Raw genomic sequence first — 15,541 nt, 5'->3', positions numbered from 1 at the left:
CATCAATGCATTCAGCGTGAACATGTAAGGCACTATGCAACCCAGAAACATAAAGTTTGAGGAACAAATCAGCTAGTTGAAATAGGCACAGAGAGTCTGATGTTGGCAATTTGTTCTTCTAATTTCTGGATCAAACAGAATGAAAAAAATAAAAAAACACAGTGGAAAATGCATTAGCCCTAGAAAAAATCTGACAGCTGACTCTTCTGCAAGACTGGAGACTGGGGGACTGTAACTCAGGAAGGTTTGGCTGGCAGCCACCTGGCAGTCAACTCGCTGTACACGGAAAGGAACAGCTCAGGTTAATGAAGCAGCTTAAATTACTTAAAGGCATTCAGGTTACAAACTATGCAGTAGGTGGGGTATGCCAGTCACAGAAAAAGGGTGTCTCCCACAGAAAATGTATAAGGAAAGTGCATAGAGAATATCAAAACATAAATAGACCATTTATATGAGGAAGGAGTTTGGTTTTCTTTCCCAATCACCCGTAAAGCTAAAGCACGGTGTGGCACATGTCAAAACTAGCAGCTATAAATGTGCAAATGCACAAACAAAGCTTTCAATTTTAATTATGCAATATATTGGAATGTTAATAAGCAAGAAAATGCAGTAGGCTTTTTTTTTTTAAACATATAGAATTAGAGTTAATCACTTGTGTGCTGCAACTTGAAGTGTGATGATTTAAGAAGATGCAAGACTTTAAGTTAAAAGCTGTTACCAAATCTCTTACTCTAAAATCTAGGTGTAATTCGTATTTTACACTAGGAGTTAAAGGGGAGAAAGCAACTAAAATTAACAAAAAGAGAAAAGAATACAATACCTCTGGGTTCATTATTCCTTCTTTTTTAAAACAGCTGTAAAACATATCCATGGAAAATACTTCACTCCAAAGATATCCATAATATTGGCCATCATATCCCCCTGCTAAATGTCCAAAAGTAGCTGGCATGTTTGTGCCTTTAAGGAAAGATACATTTCAATCAATGTGATGGTAAATGTTAATTACCAGGTTATCAGCTAGCTAAGGTTTCCTAGGGAGCCCTGCTGGGGGAGGAGAGATAGGATTTCACCTCCAATACAACCTGGGTTTCCTAGTGCCCTTGGTCAAGATGTTTACAAATTTCCCTCCAGGGATGGCTCAACCTCAGAGCTGGTTTCGGCCCTAAGCTCTGGAATGCTTAACAATAGTTTCAGAGGCTTTGTCCACACCCATCAGATAGCTCAGTGTTTCAGAATTCCTCAGTCCTTTCTTTTCCCTTAGACACACATGTGTTTCACAAATACTCTAATATTAAGCCTATTCTTTGTCACATCTTTATATTTAAAATGTGTCAGAACGGCACTTATTAGGTTCATAATTATGGAAAATGAACTCTTTACTTGAAAAGCTAAAAAGGTGTGTGTTTTTTTTGAATAAAAAGGTTTTTCACTTATTAGGTTCATAATTATGGAAAATGAACTCTTTACTTGAAAAGCTAAAAAGGTGTGTGTTTTTTTTTTGAATAAAAAGGTTTTTAACAACTCCATTTACCTCTAGGGATACATTCGAAAGGATTTTGTCGAAGTGGCCTCAGGCACAAAGCTGCTGTAGGGTCAACTATGACTGATTCATTTAAATAATAACTTATTGGTGGAAAAAGTCTCCTTACCAACTACATATAAGTAGAACTACATGTTAGCTTTAAATATACATAGTATAAGTGTAAACACACATGTGTGTGCAGCTATCCACCCACCCACATGAATCATCTAAGTATTAGGTCAGAGATCTAAGTCAAGCTGATCTCAGAGTCAGAAACAACGCAGAAGTCGTGCTTCTCTCTAAAACTGCCCCCACTCCCCACCCCCCCAGCTTCCTACTGAAATCATTGGGAAGTCCTGGTGCACACAGGGAGGGAGGAGCCGGGTGGGTGCTGCCAAATGTGAATGGCTTTCTGCGCTCTGGGGTGGAGGCCAATTGCTCACGCCTGATTACACTAAAATGCTGCAAAAGCTGGAGCCACCTTTCCTTCAAGCACATTTGGAGAGGACACTCATAATATGAAAGTCCGAAAGTCATGGCCTGATGACAGAAATCAGGAACAAAATACATGAGGTAATCTGCCTGACAAACCCCTTCTTCCCTGGCAGCATGAGGAGCACATCCTGTGCGACACAGGAAAAATGAACTCAAGTCATAATAGAACTTCCGTACCTGGAGTAGCCGCAACACCTAAAATTTCTGTGCAGCATTTGGCATATTCACTAGCAGCATCCAGCGATGTGTTGGTGTGGAGAGACTGATCAACTTTGCTCAAAACAATCTGGCGCAGGGTCAGAAGACCTAATAACATAAGAATGTTTGGGCATGTTTTGCAGAAGAGAACTGTGTGTTCTAATAGCACAAGATCATAGATTTCAAAAGTGACTCCTGTAGTACTCATTACAAAATGGAAGCAAAACATCTCATTTAAGATGGAAAAGTAGATGTATCTTTTTTCTTGGACATGATCCCAGGGCTCAGTATTGCAGTGTATTAAGTGGTCTTCCCACATCAGTGCTCTGGGGGTACTGTCACTATTAAAGGGGAAACAGTTCTATAGAAGATGCCAGCAACCCCCTATTAAGCAATTCTAATTTATTTTCCCTTTCTAAAATGACAAGTCATACCTGTGTTGACCAGTCTAGAAGCAACAAGATTTTCAAGCAGATCATCCCCAATAGGCCTCCCATCCTGATAATGCCTTGACAGTCTCCGGAGGGAATCAATGTCCCACACCCAATTTTCAAGCATTTGTGATGGGACTTCTACAAAGTCAGTTTCCACATTTGTTCCACTAAACCGTGCAAAATCAGTCTAGAAAGTAAACAGAGAGGTCTTTTTTTAAAACAACAACAACAACAACAACAATGGATGAAAAACAAATAGGTGATGAATTACATATAAAGAAAATTCTCTAAAACTTAAGTCAGAATCAGAGTCAACTGCCCCTTTAAATGAAGGTTTAGAAAACTTTAAAATTAAATGAAAATAAAACACAGCAGCCAAGCAGCATAAAAAATATCCCCTAATACTCTATATTAAAATAATGTTTTATTCTTTTGAATCATAAACAAACATGGAACAAGTATCCAGAAATCATAACTGGAAAAAAAAAATCAGGATTTTCCTACTGATTTCTAAACTGATTTTTCTCTACTACTTAACTACTCAGGTTTTAATCAAAATCAATTAAAGAGTTAAATTACAACACTACAGACAGATACCCTTTGTGTATGTGTGATGTTTTATGTTCTAAACTTTAAATGAGTGTGTCTAAGAAAACCATGTTTATAGAAAGTCTGAGTAGTACCTCTCAGATTAGGTAGAAGATGATACCTTAAAATGAGAAGCCAGCCATTGCCCTGGCCAGGCATTTTTATTGCTTTTTATTGATTTCAGAGAGGAAGGGAGAGGGAGCGAGGGACAGAAACATCAATGATGAAAGAGAGTCATTGATCAGCTAGCTGCCTCCTGCACGCCCCCTCACTGGGGATTGAGCTTGAAACCCAGGCATGTGCCCTGGCTGGGAATCAAACCATGACCTCCTGGTTCATAGGTCGATGCTCAACCACTGAGCCACACTGGCCAGGCAATAAAAAACTTTTAAAACAAATTTAAAAAATAAAATAAGATGTCACTTCAGTGGGAGTTAGGCTGTGTATTAGTTGGCAAGAGGGGTGACATAAATGCGGCTAAAGAAAGAAACAAAGAATATATTCAGAAGTTAAAGCACTCTTCTGTGAATAAAAAAGGGGTGCTATAATAAATCAGTGACCGAACGTAACCTCACAGAGTGATTCCTAACTGGGCAGGTCAAGGTGGGTAGTCATGCCCCAGGCCTATAACTTCCCTAGTAAAAGGTTCTCTTTGCCTTAAGCAAGCCCTGTCCATTGTTTTTGTGTATCTAGGTCAGTGATGGCGAACCTTTTGAGCTCAGCATGCCAGCATTTTGAAAAACCCTAACTTAACTCTGGTGCCGTGTCACATATAGAAATTTTTTGATATTTGCAACCATAGTAAAACAAAGATTTATATTTTTGATATTTATTTTATATATTTAAATGCCATTTAACAAAGAAAAATCAACCAAAAAAATGAGTTCGCGTGTCACCTTTGACACGCGTGTCATAGGTTCGCCATCACTGATCTAGGTTAATGCACATTTGAAATGCCTCTTTTTCAGACCTCTCTGAAAACCACAACCAAGAGAGCACCCAATTTTTAACCACCCTGTAATCCAATCATAGAGATTTCCCACCCTCATGTAATCTCCCTTACTTCCTTCCCTCAATCCCAAACATAAGAACTTCAGAACTGTCATTCGCAGGCAGCATTTGAGACCTTGCTTTCTGGCATGTCTTCAGTTTGGCTCAAATGAACTCATAAAAATTCTCTCCAGGTTGGGATGTTTCTTACATTGACACCTTGTAAAAATAAAGTACTTCTAAGCTCTGGCTAAGAGTTAAAATAAAGGTTTCTGTTGTTGTTGTTGTTTTTAGGGAAAGTTTAGTAAATTGTTGAATTGGATGTCAGAAAAGTTCCTGAGCAGAGAGCTGGAACTTGACTAGAACAGGCTGGTTTTAACCTTCACACCATCCAAAGAACTTGTGTAAAATTGCCACTGGCAGCGGAGTTTTAGCATTTTCCCAGCTGGGTCACTGGGGTTATCCTTCTGTTGTCTTTCCCTGCAACTCTATCTGGCTTTCCTCTTCACAAGCTTTAGATCCCAGTCTTCACTCCCTGACTTCATCATCCCCGCGGCTCTACAGGGAAGGGAAAGGAAGAGCGGCTTAACCACTGAGAAGGGAGCAGATGGGATGCCGAATCAGCAGCAATAACCATTCTGCTTTTGGCCCAGGGCAGAAGCACAGATGTCAACGCCAACTCACATTCTGCCTTCCTCCCTTTATGCAAAAAATGTTTTGCTTGACTTCCCACTATAATTGTGCTGATCCTAGATATGAAGAGCTGCAAATCCTAAAGGGCCAAAGGAGACTAAAATCACTGGGTTGCTGGAATAGGCCACCTGTGTTAGAGGACATCCCAATAAAAATACTCTTGCAGAGAAAGGGTTCCAGATAACTGAGTATTTTGCCTCTTTTTCATATATAATCTTCTAAAAAAACTGATCCTACATTTAGATAAAACAAACATATACAGTAATTATAATAGTCAACATCTATTGAGACTTCACTATGTCAGGCATTATGCTAGGTCCTTTTCATGTAGTATCTGATTTAAATTCCAAAACAATTGTATGAAGTAAATACTGTAATCGCAATGTCTGAGATAAGGAAATTGAGGCATACCGCGATTAACAGAACTAGGATTTGAAACCATGTGGTCTAACTCCAGAACCCGCAATTTTAACCACAAATGCTCTAATGCCTCCCCATCTTATAGGAAAAAATGGGAAAAATAACAGGTTAAGCTATAATGTTACAAAATGACTAAGTGTTCTTGAAAGGGATCTGAAGTAGAAAAATCATATCACATTTGCCTTTATGTGAAGAGTAAGTGTGGTCTCAGTGCACTTCCGCAGAAACCTGACTTCCTCTATGTGCTGGAAGATTTTTCAAAGACCAAACATGAGGCTGACGTGCACATGCCAGCCTTTGTAACCATCTATTCTGGACTGGTAATCTGTAATCTGAACTGCATACTTTTCTAAAGATTAAAGTTTTAAAATAAGTACTAACAGCAAATAAACGCAAACTCACACTATCAACTACCACTAGACAATTTTTTGATAAAAATATAAATTTTGTACATGCTGCCTGTGTGAATATTTTTCAGTCAATATTTGCAGATGAGGGGGGAAATCAACCCCAAATAACAACAAAATGCATGTGTGTGTTGGTGGTGGGGATGGTGTTTCAGAGCCTAGGAAAACATGAGCAAATGAATAAGTCATGAGTTAAAATTGAATAAAGTAAGAATTAACACAGTTATGTCATGCAGAGTGGAGAAGAGAAGGCTTATTCTATCTAAAGCCATCTTGCAGTGGGGGAGAGAGCACAGCAAATGAATGAACAGATCAACAATGTCTTCTAAAGAACAAAAGGAAATGTTTGCAAAGAGTAAAAGCTAAAAATAACTCCGCTGCTTACTAATTTCCCGAAAGTCAGTCACGCTGTTTCTCTGTGTGCCCTTTGGGCAATATCATTTAAATATTTTTCAAATGAGGAGTACAAAGACCTGACAAAATTCAAAAGCTCAATTTCTAGCAAACAACTAAATCTTAAAGAGAAAGGCATCCACACGGTCTGTGTACACACAGAAACGGCGGGCAAGTCTTAGGATCCAGCAGCCTGATGGGGGCCGGGTGTGCAAAACAGCGAGGCTGCTGAGTTATTACTCATTGTGGAGGAGCCAGCAAATACCATTCCCAGTTGTAAATTGTGGGTTCCAAAGCACCCTAAAAAGTACTTTATATAGTTTTCAACATGAACAACTTGAAGGTGTTGAATATATTAACTGACGCTAATATACTTCCCAGATAAAGCAGAGTAATGTAAAATACACACAAAATCATCTAACAAATGATTTTTGCATGTGACACTTCCAAAAGTTTAAGGCATTACTGTTGCAGGAAATATTTTGACGATAAAAGCGTAGAAAAACAATGTAAACTTAGATTCCTATTTGGTTAGAGGTAATTGAGGAAAAAAAAGGTTGTTTAAAACTATGAGATTTTTCTTTATTATCTTTATAAACATACAATAAGATGCCTAAAATATACTCCATTACAGGTTTTTATAATAGACTAGAGGCCCAGCGCATGAAATTCGTGCACAGGTAGAATCCCTAGTGGCTGATGGCTGGGGCCTTCCTTCCCCTGCTGCCGGCCAGGGCCTTCCTTCATTCCACACTGCCCCCCTGGTGGTCAGCGCATGTCATAGCGAGCGATCGAACTCCCGGTTGGTCGAACTCCCGAGGGGACACTTTGCTTATTAAGCTTTTATATATATAGATGACTTGGTGCTGTAGGTAGTAACTTCTTGCCCTGGTTGAGTAGCTCAGGGTTGGAGCATCATCCTGATACACCAAGGTTGCAGGTTTAATCTCAGGTCAGGGTACATACAAGTAGCAACCAATGAATGCATTAATACGTGGAACAGCAAATCAATGCTCCTCTTTCTCTCTCTCTCAAATCAATCAATTAAAAAAAAAAGAGTAACTTCTCAATTTATACAACGCAGTGAGAGCTGGAGCAAAATTATATAAACTAAAGCTCCAAAACTTATGTGAGTTTTTGTTATATCTAAAGATCAAAGTCCTGCCCTAGCTGGTTTGCTTCAGTGGATAGAGTGTTGGCCTGCAGACTGAAGAGTCCCATGTTCGATTTCAGTCAAGGGCTCATGACTGTGCTGTGGACTCGATCATCAGTAGGGGGCATGCAGGAGGCAGCCGATCAATGATTCTCTCTCATCGTTGATGTTTCTATCTCTCCCTCTCCCTTCCTCTTTGAAATCAATAAAAGTATTTTTAAAAATATATACTTAAAAAATTAATAATAAAGACCAAAGTCCTATGGGATTTTTCTAATTAAGAGACCATTTGCTTTTAGTGGTTACACCTAAAGTGTTATTTTCACGATAGCAAACCCCAACTCAAAGAAAAGGCATTTGTTAAAATCAGTAAGTGTACTGTGTTTAGGAAAATAAACAGGCCTCAGAAGAACCGACCTTGGCTGTCTGGGTGATCCCCTATGATTGCTTAGTGGTCATTCCATATCCTGACCTGTTTAATCTACCCCTAAACCTGGGATAATGGAGACATTTATAAAACAAGGTCTTAAAAAAAGGAAAGTGCTAGTCTCTTAGGCTTTGCCATAAATAAGAGAGTTAAAGGTTATCTTTCAACTTCACGTATACCTAGAAATCACTGGAATAATAGTAATAGAGAGAACCTGAGCCACACTGTTAACTTTCTTATTAATCCTCACCACAGCCCATAGTTCAACAGCTCAGTATTACCACATCATTTTTTTTAAAATATATATTTTATTGATTTTTTACAGAGAGGAAGGGAGAGGGATAGAGAGTTAGAAACATCGATGAGAGAGAAACATCGATCAGCTGCCTCCTGCACACTCCCTACTGGGGATGTGCCCGCAACCAAGGTACATGCCCCTGACCGGAATCGAACCTGGGACCCTTGAGTCCACAGGCCGACGCTCTATCCACTGAGCCAAACCGTTAGGGCTTACCACATCATTTTAAAGACATATGAAACAACACATAATCTGCGGGAATCTTGAAAACTACATTTTAAATTCACAGGCTTACTCCCAAACTGGCTATACCTTCCTGACCACTAATTCTTATATTGAAACTGCTTCTTTTTAAATATAAACAAATACAAGTACTATTCAAACTCACATGCTAAGAAGGTTGGGGAACATGCATACCTTATACACCACTCTATCTCCAGAATCCAGCACATGCCCAGAAAGTTGTTGGTCAATAAGTATTTGTGAAATAAGTGAAGCTGTGGGAATGTTTCTGTATGAAGACCCAAACTTAAACAGCTCTCAGAGACTTTCTCTTATTATCATGCTTGACCTGACCTCTTAGCCTCCGACCTAACATCATCTCACTACTCTGTCTTCTTTCTTCCTTTTTTAAAAAATTTATCTTTATTATGGAAGTATTGCAGGTGTTCCCATCTGTCTTTTTTCAATACTTAATATTTGTATCATTTAATAATATTGCTAATTTTTTAAAAGTTGCATCTCATGTCCTCCAACTAAACTCTAAACATTCAAGATACTATCCCCGCCCCCTTTTCAACCTCATCCTGCCATACCTAGTATATCAGACACAAGAGATAATCAATAACTTTGTCTCTAAGGTAACTAAACATTTCTCTTATAAAAACATTTTCTAATTATTTAAAAAGAAACACAGAGCCGAAACCGGTTTGGCTCAGTGGATAGAGCGTCGGCCTGTGGACTGAAAGGTCCCGGGTTCGATTCCGGTCAAGGGCATGTACCTGGGTTGCGGGCACATCCCCAGTAGGAGATGTGCAGGAGGCGGCTGATCGATGTTTCTCTCTCATCGAGGTTTCTAACTCTCTATCTCTCTCCCTTCCTCTCTGTAAAAAATCAATAAAGAAAGAGAGAAAAAAAAGAAACACAGAAAAAATACAGTAAGTAATAGCTTGTCTCCAAGCAGAAATAAATAATGCAAAGATCATCACATTTGGTTTGTGACTTTAGCATTTATTCTATGTACATATGTGAATATGTATTATATGTAAACAAATGAACACACAACTAAATAAACTAACAAAAATGAGATCCTGAAAGAAATCACTTCTAACACTGATGTTGGAAACTATAGGTTGGGGGTAGGGAGCAAAGAATACAAGGTTGTTGATAGATGTTCACTGTATTATCAGGGCTGAAACCTAAGAGGTCAACTTGCAAAGAGGGATATGTGGAATTAGATAAACTCATTTATTCCACACAAGCTTACATGAGACTGATTTAGAGGGAGTGCCATTTAAGAAGTGTAGAAGAAAAAGTTCTTCCAAAGGAGTACATAGTGGAGATACCAAATTCAGACATAACATAGCATCTCCAGTGCATGGGTTGAGATCACAGAGAATGGTTGGTTATAGGCAATAGAGTGTAGAACCTGAACAGTCAGATCCTCGGTGAATCATTTAACTCTTCTAAGTCTCAGTTTTTTCCACTTGGAAATGGGGAAAATAATAGTGTAATGGCATAATAATAGAAGCAGACTGGTAAATCTACTTCAGAGAATATTGTAAGGACAAAATTAACTAATGGGTGTAAGGCACTGAGTATACATAGTGCTTGGCACATGGAAAGCACCATGCACATCCTGGCTGCTATTATACTTCGTTGCCTGACCAGGATGGTCTTGGCTGGTCCGACCAAGCTTGTCCTAGGCTTCTTCCAAGTATCTATTCCTTGGTGCTCATATGAAGATAACATGAGCACATTTCTCTTCAGCTAATCTTCTACCACTCCCAATACTCTAACTGCCCATTCTACTCCAGCTTCAGGAATCAAACTTCTAAGGAGACAATAATCATTAAAACAGAGCAAAACCAGACAGAAACCCAATGGTCTCCAATCACCTTCCACAGATCCTCACCCCAAATCCACTGAGGGTGAGCATTTGTGAATTCTCTTTAACCCTAAGTGACTGTACTTTTCTTCATGGCAACTCCCTTGCCCCCCTCTTAAATGATGACTTGTGCGCTACTTATTGACCCCAAAAGCTCTGAATTATATAGAAGCACAGTTACAAGAATACTTCAAATATGTATGGCACTTTATGCTTTCCCAAGTACCTTTTCACACATCATTTAATCTCACCAGCACCCTAGGGAAGTAGGTATGAGTATTGTTGTCCTCATTTTATGAATAAGAAAAATGAGACAGCTCAAGGAGATCAAATAACTTGCCAAAGTCACGGAACCAGATCTGCAAACACATGGACGATTTATTTTTTTTTTACATGGACAATTTTTAATCAGTGATCTTGTAACACTATTGTGCCTTCCAGACTCATACAGGATTCATCTACTTACAACTGTGTCTAACTAAATACTCATAAAGCAGACAAGATGCCTATTAGTCTTTCAACCAAATTAAGTTTATTTAAAAATCTCATTATTTGAGGTTTTTCTGCCCTTCCATCCCTTTTATTTTTAATTAATAAGGCTTTGTGATTCTGAGGTGTTGCTTTAAAATATCTCTCAGTTCAAAAATGATTAATGCTTTTAACTCACAAGCCATCATGGGCATCGCAAGGGATTCTGTAGGAAGCATGGCTGCTCTTGTCTTCGTAAGTTCAAAAGGCCATTGATTACTGAGAGCCCAAGCCACAATAAAGCTGAGAAACAGGAACAGACACTAGAGATACCACCTCTTGATTGCTATCTTCAAAAATTACCTCCCCCGCCATGTAAACACAGGAAGACAGGAGTGAAACTCATCTCCTGAATGATGAGATGGCAGACAGATGGAACTAGTACATCTACATGTTTGAAACTGGATATTCCTGCCGACACACTTCAATATCCCTGTGACAAGCTCCAATGAACTCCGCTGGTCATCAAACTTGCAAACTGCCACAGTGGAGAACTCAAACAATACGCTGCCACAGCTCAAATCCAATCTACTAAATATATGTGGCACATTTTTTAATTCGCAATATGTGTCTTCGATAAGTCAGAAGTGTTTTACTGAACATTAAAGCTATTAAACTCCTTCACTAATATCCAGGTCAGGTCAGTACAAAAGGTTTTGAAATTCTTACTGCAAATACATGGATCTGTGCCTACACTTTTAAGACAAAAGTAGTGATTACTGATTCCAAATATGATTACCTTGAAAGTTCTTAAAATGTTATAGGACATTTGAAAGGATTAATAGACAAATAAGAGATTTGTCAAAGATAGTCTCGTGAGGAGATGACCAAGCAAGAGATTGTACCAACATCTGTGTGACACATTTTGTGTTCATGAATGAGGTAAGGCAAACTCTAAGACTTGAATATATCTACTATTTCACGAGACACAGAACTGGTGGAATAAACAAACAAAAAAACAAACAAATAAAATATTTTAGTCACAAGTCAAACAGCTCTAAGATGACATAGTATAAAGATATATTTTCTAGTAGCAATGTGGCCATCTCAAAGAATCAAAAATAATATAGATCATGAAAATAGAGTTGTGGAGAACTATACTAGGAATATGTGGTAAGCATATGATATTAAGGTTATAAGAGCTCTGTGTCTGAAAACAAGGACATGCATCAACAGCGTTGAAAATCCTATTTGAGGATCACTATTATTTTAATAAATGCGATTAGGATACCAAATTACTTCCTTGTGAGATCATTAGCTGTTAATTACATCCAAATAAGGAGGAAGCTGCTATAAACCCAGGAGTTCTTTACTTGGAATCCATCATGCTCTGGGCTTCTAGGTTTCTGTGAGTCGGTTGGAATTCCACGTAAAAATTCACTTTCCTAAATTACTCATAAAAGTACTTTTATGAGTAATTTAGATATATCCCAATTAAATAAAACATCAGCTATAGAATGGACATCGATGGAAAATAAGTATTTCAGGAATCTGATTGCTGTGAAAATAGGCTCTAAAAGTATCTAAGAAAGAAAATTTAGGTTATTCTGAAAGATTTAATTTCCTTAGATTAAACTGGGGATATAAATGGTTATATTAGTATGTCAGGACTTATTTATTTATCTGAACAGATTCATATCCTATTCCCCTGTTTGTTTGTTTTTACATAAAACATGGAAGCACCAGGATGTAGTATTTTAGAAATGAGTAGCTACATTTTTGGTTCTTGCAATAATTAGGGGCTTCTCTGGGGGTTACTGCACATGTCAGGACTACAAAAATTGTCCCTTATTCTGCACATCTTATATTTCTTGCTGGAATTCAAATAAATGAAAAATCTACAATGAAGAACCTAGAAACTAACTCCATTGCACATATTTTTGCAAAGTCCTTTTTATACAATTTTAATTTCCAAGGCACTAACTACTGGGATCAACTCTGTAAATCAAAGTAAGACTTCTTTTTCATTTGGAATTTTCCTAAGAGGTGTTCACCGTTTTGGGAAATCATGTCACCTTTGGTGCTACGGACTGAATGTTTGTTCCCTCCCCAAATCAATATGCTGAAACCTAACCCTCAATGCGATGATAGTAAGTGGGGCTTTTGGGAGGTGAGTAGTTCATGAAGGTGGAACCCTCATGCACTGGACTAGTGTCTTTATAAAGGAGGCCCATGGAGATCCTCACCCTTTCCACCATGTGAGGACACAGTGAGAAGGCACCATCTATGAACCAGACATCTTGATCTTGGGACTTTCAGACTCCAGAAGTATGAGAAATTTCTGTTGTTTATAAGCTACCTGGTTTATGGTATTGTTATAGCAACATGAACCAAGACAATGGCAATACCATTTTTTGACTCCAGCTGACAACACAAACCCCTTAGGTCAATCTGCAGTTTTTGCTGTTGGATTCAGGGTTATTCACATATAGTGCAAACCCATGAATACTTCAGTATGTCTTAGTACATAGCCATGCTAAGGCATTACCATTTAAAAGCCATTTAAAAAATCTTTCTTTTACTGAGGACATTATATCAATTATAAAAATTCTCTGTATGGAGAAATTCTCTGTTAGGGAAAAACTAGTAAAATCCAAACAAAGTGTGGAGTTTAGTTAAGCGTGATGTATCAATGTTGGCTTCCTGGTTGTGACACATGTACTATACAGGAGAATCAGGGTAAAGGGCACTTGGGCAATTTTTGTACCATCTTTGCAACTTTTCTATAGATCTAAAACTATTCTTATAAAGAGATTATTTTTAAAAGTTTTCCTTTAGAGCCTGGCTGGTGTGGCTCAGTGTTTTTGCAAAGACCTGTGAACCTGGAGATCATGGTTCAATTCCGTCAGGGCATATGCCTGGGTTGTGGGCTCAATCCTCACTGGGGGTCGTGTAGGAGGCAGCCGATCAATGATTCTCTCTCATCATTTATGTTTCTATCTCTCTCCCTCTCCCTTCCTCTCTAAAATCAATAATATGTGTGTGTGTGTGTGTGTGTGTGTGTGTGTGTGTGTATACACACACATATATAAGTCCCTAATAATGAACTTTTATTATGTTCAAATATATGTATATATATATATTTTAAAAGTTTTCCTTTAGAGCTATATAGAAATTTCAAATTGGAAAGCTGTCCCTCCATTTCTGTTAACATCTGTTTTTTATGTTATTTTATGAGTTTATTTGAGCCAAACTGAAAACTTATGCTGGGAAGAAAGATCTCAAATGCTCCAACATCAGCTTTTTAAACTGTTAGATTGAACAACTGAACTAGATGTTTTCATATGTCAATAACAGTGAAATTATCAGCAAGTTCATATTGGTTTATTCTAGGATAGTACTGGCCTAGTTTACTGGACTGCATCAAGTTGAAAATAAGGGTAATTTTCATTTTTAGAAAGAAAGAAAAGTTAGTTGCAATCCATCACACACACACACACACACACACACAAACACACACACATCCCCTCTCTGGCAAAGTCTCCCCATGGTTATACTACATGATCTATGATTTTAATTTGAGGCTAGTAAAGAAAGGTATTACAAAATATTTATTATTTAAAAAGGAGCAAAGAGTTTGAGATGGTTGAAAACCACAAGTAGAGTATCTGGTATTCAGGGAACGCTTTCATCAGTGAATCCACCTCCAAGTAAAAATATGCTGTGAAACAGACCCAATCAGAAAAATTTTGTATTTTTGCAAGAGGCCTGAGAAATTCTTGAACATGTTCAGCTTCTGAAAAACCATGTTAAGGGGAGAAACCCAACTGCAGTGAGAAAAAACATCTGAAAAAGCATTTGGCACTCACCTGGGCACAAATCTGATGCATGACATGACCGAATTCATGGAAGTAAGTCCTCACCTCGTCGTGCCTCAGGAGAGAGGGACGACCTGCGAGGGGCTGTGAGAAGTTCACCACAAGGGCTGCCACCGACATCATGCGGCTCCCGTCGGGGAGGAGGCAGCCAGGCTGGAGACCAAAGCACGCTGCATGGTTGTACTTCCCTTCCCTGGGAACCAGAAGCGCAATCTATGAGAGATGAACACCCTTCTCTAACAAGATTGCCCTGGCCTCTCTCAGTCATTAAGTCATATTTGATACGTATTTGGTAGAAGATGCTTCAAAACATTTAATTCACCTTTTCGAAAGTAGATCAACATTGTATTCAAATGGAAAGACTAAAACTAAACATACAAAAACCCAACTATCACGTCATATGAGTTATTACTCCAAGGTTTCTTTTGTTGAAAAATCTTAATAGCAGAACTAAGAATATATACCACACCTAGTGTATGGCTGAATGTCCAACTTATTTTATTTGTTTGCTTATTTTATGGAATTTATTGGGGTGACATTGGTTAATAAAATTATATAGGTTTCAGGCGAACAATTCTATAACACATCATCTGTATATTGTATTGTGTGGTCACCACCCCATTACATGTCAAACTTATTTTAATGAGCTCCTGCTTTTCATCTTCGAAGATGGAGTCACAATTTATTAACCAATGTCACCCCAATAAATGCAATAAAAAAATGGAGTCATTAAACACTAAATAGTGTTGAAGAAATCTGAGCTACAAAGTACAGTTTGATTTATGAGGTAGTTTTCCTTTAAAAATAGAATTGATAAAAACCAAATTCCATACAGTAAGATTGTTCGTTTTATTCAAGGAGGGAAGGAAGAATCAGTGTTCACAATTAAATGAGCTCCCTTGATAAACTTCACAAGTCTTTTTGAAATAGAATGCTTTTTGTTAGCCTGGGGAAAAGCATGAATTATACTATAAAGTTGACTATTCTTAGACAATGCGGTATCAGTAGGGTCTCTCCAAAAGCTAATGGCTATTAGACTTTATTCTAGGACCAGGTTTTTTCTCCTCCTC

The 15,541-nt window shown here is 38.1% G+C and overlaps 1 protein-coding gene across 2 annotated transcripts in view; it reads right to left on the bottom strand.

The window, feature by feature from the left end:
- NLN (neurolysin (metallopeptidase M3 family)) overlaps positions 1-15,541 on the bottom strand; it is a 77,147-nt gene that overhangs the window by 11,498 nt on the left and 50,108 nt on the right. Inside the window, exons 9-13 of one of the 2 annotated variants that reach the window (XM_014549114.1) lie at positions 14,463-14,664; positions 2,650-2,836; positions 2,195-2,323; positions 1,532-1,597; positions 821-957 (exon numbers count right to left, since the gene is read on the bottom strand). In XM_014549114.1, coding sequence (XP_014404600.1) covers positions 821-957; positions 1,532-1,597; positions 2,195-2,323; positions 2,650-2,836; positions 14,463-14,664 — 721 coding nt within the window. The remainder of the gene's footprint in view (positions 1-820; positions 958-1,531; positions 1,598-2,194; positions 2,324-2,649; positions 2,837-14,462; positions 14,665-15,541) is intronic. The other variant, XM_014549118.1, reaches the window with a different exon arrangement.

Source organism: Myotis brandtii, unplaced genomic scaffold, assembly GCF_000412655.1.
Source record: "Myotis brandtii unplaced genomic scaffold, ASM41265v1 scaffold115, whole genome shotgun sequence".
Lineage (NCBI taxonomy): Eukaryota > Metazoa > Chordata > Mammalia > Chiroptera > Vespertilionidae > Myotis > Myotis brandtii.
This window is presented reverse-complemented; position numbering and strand designations above follow the sequence as displayed.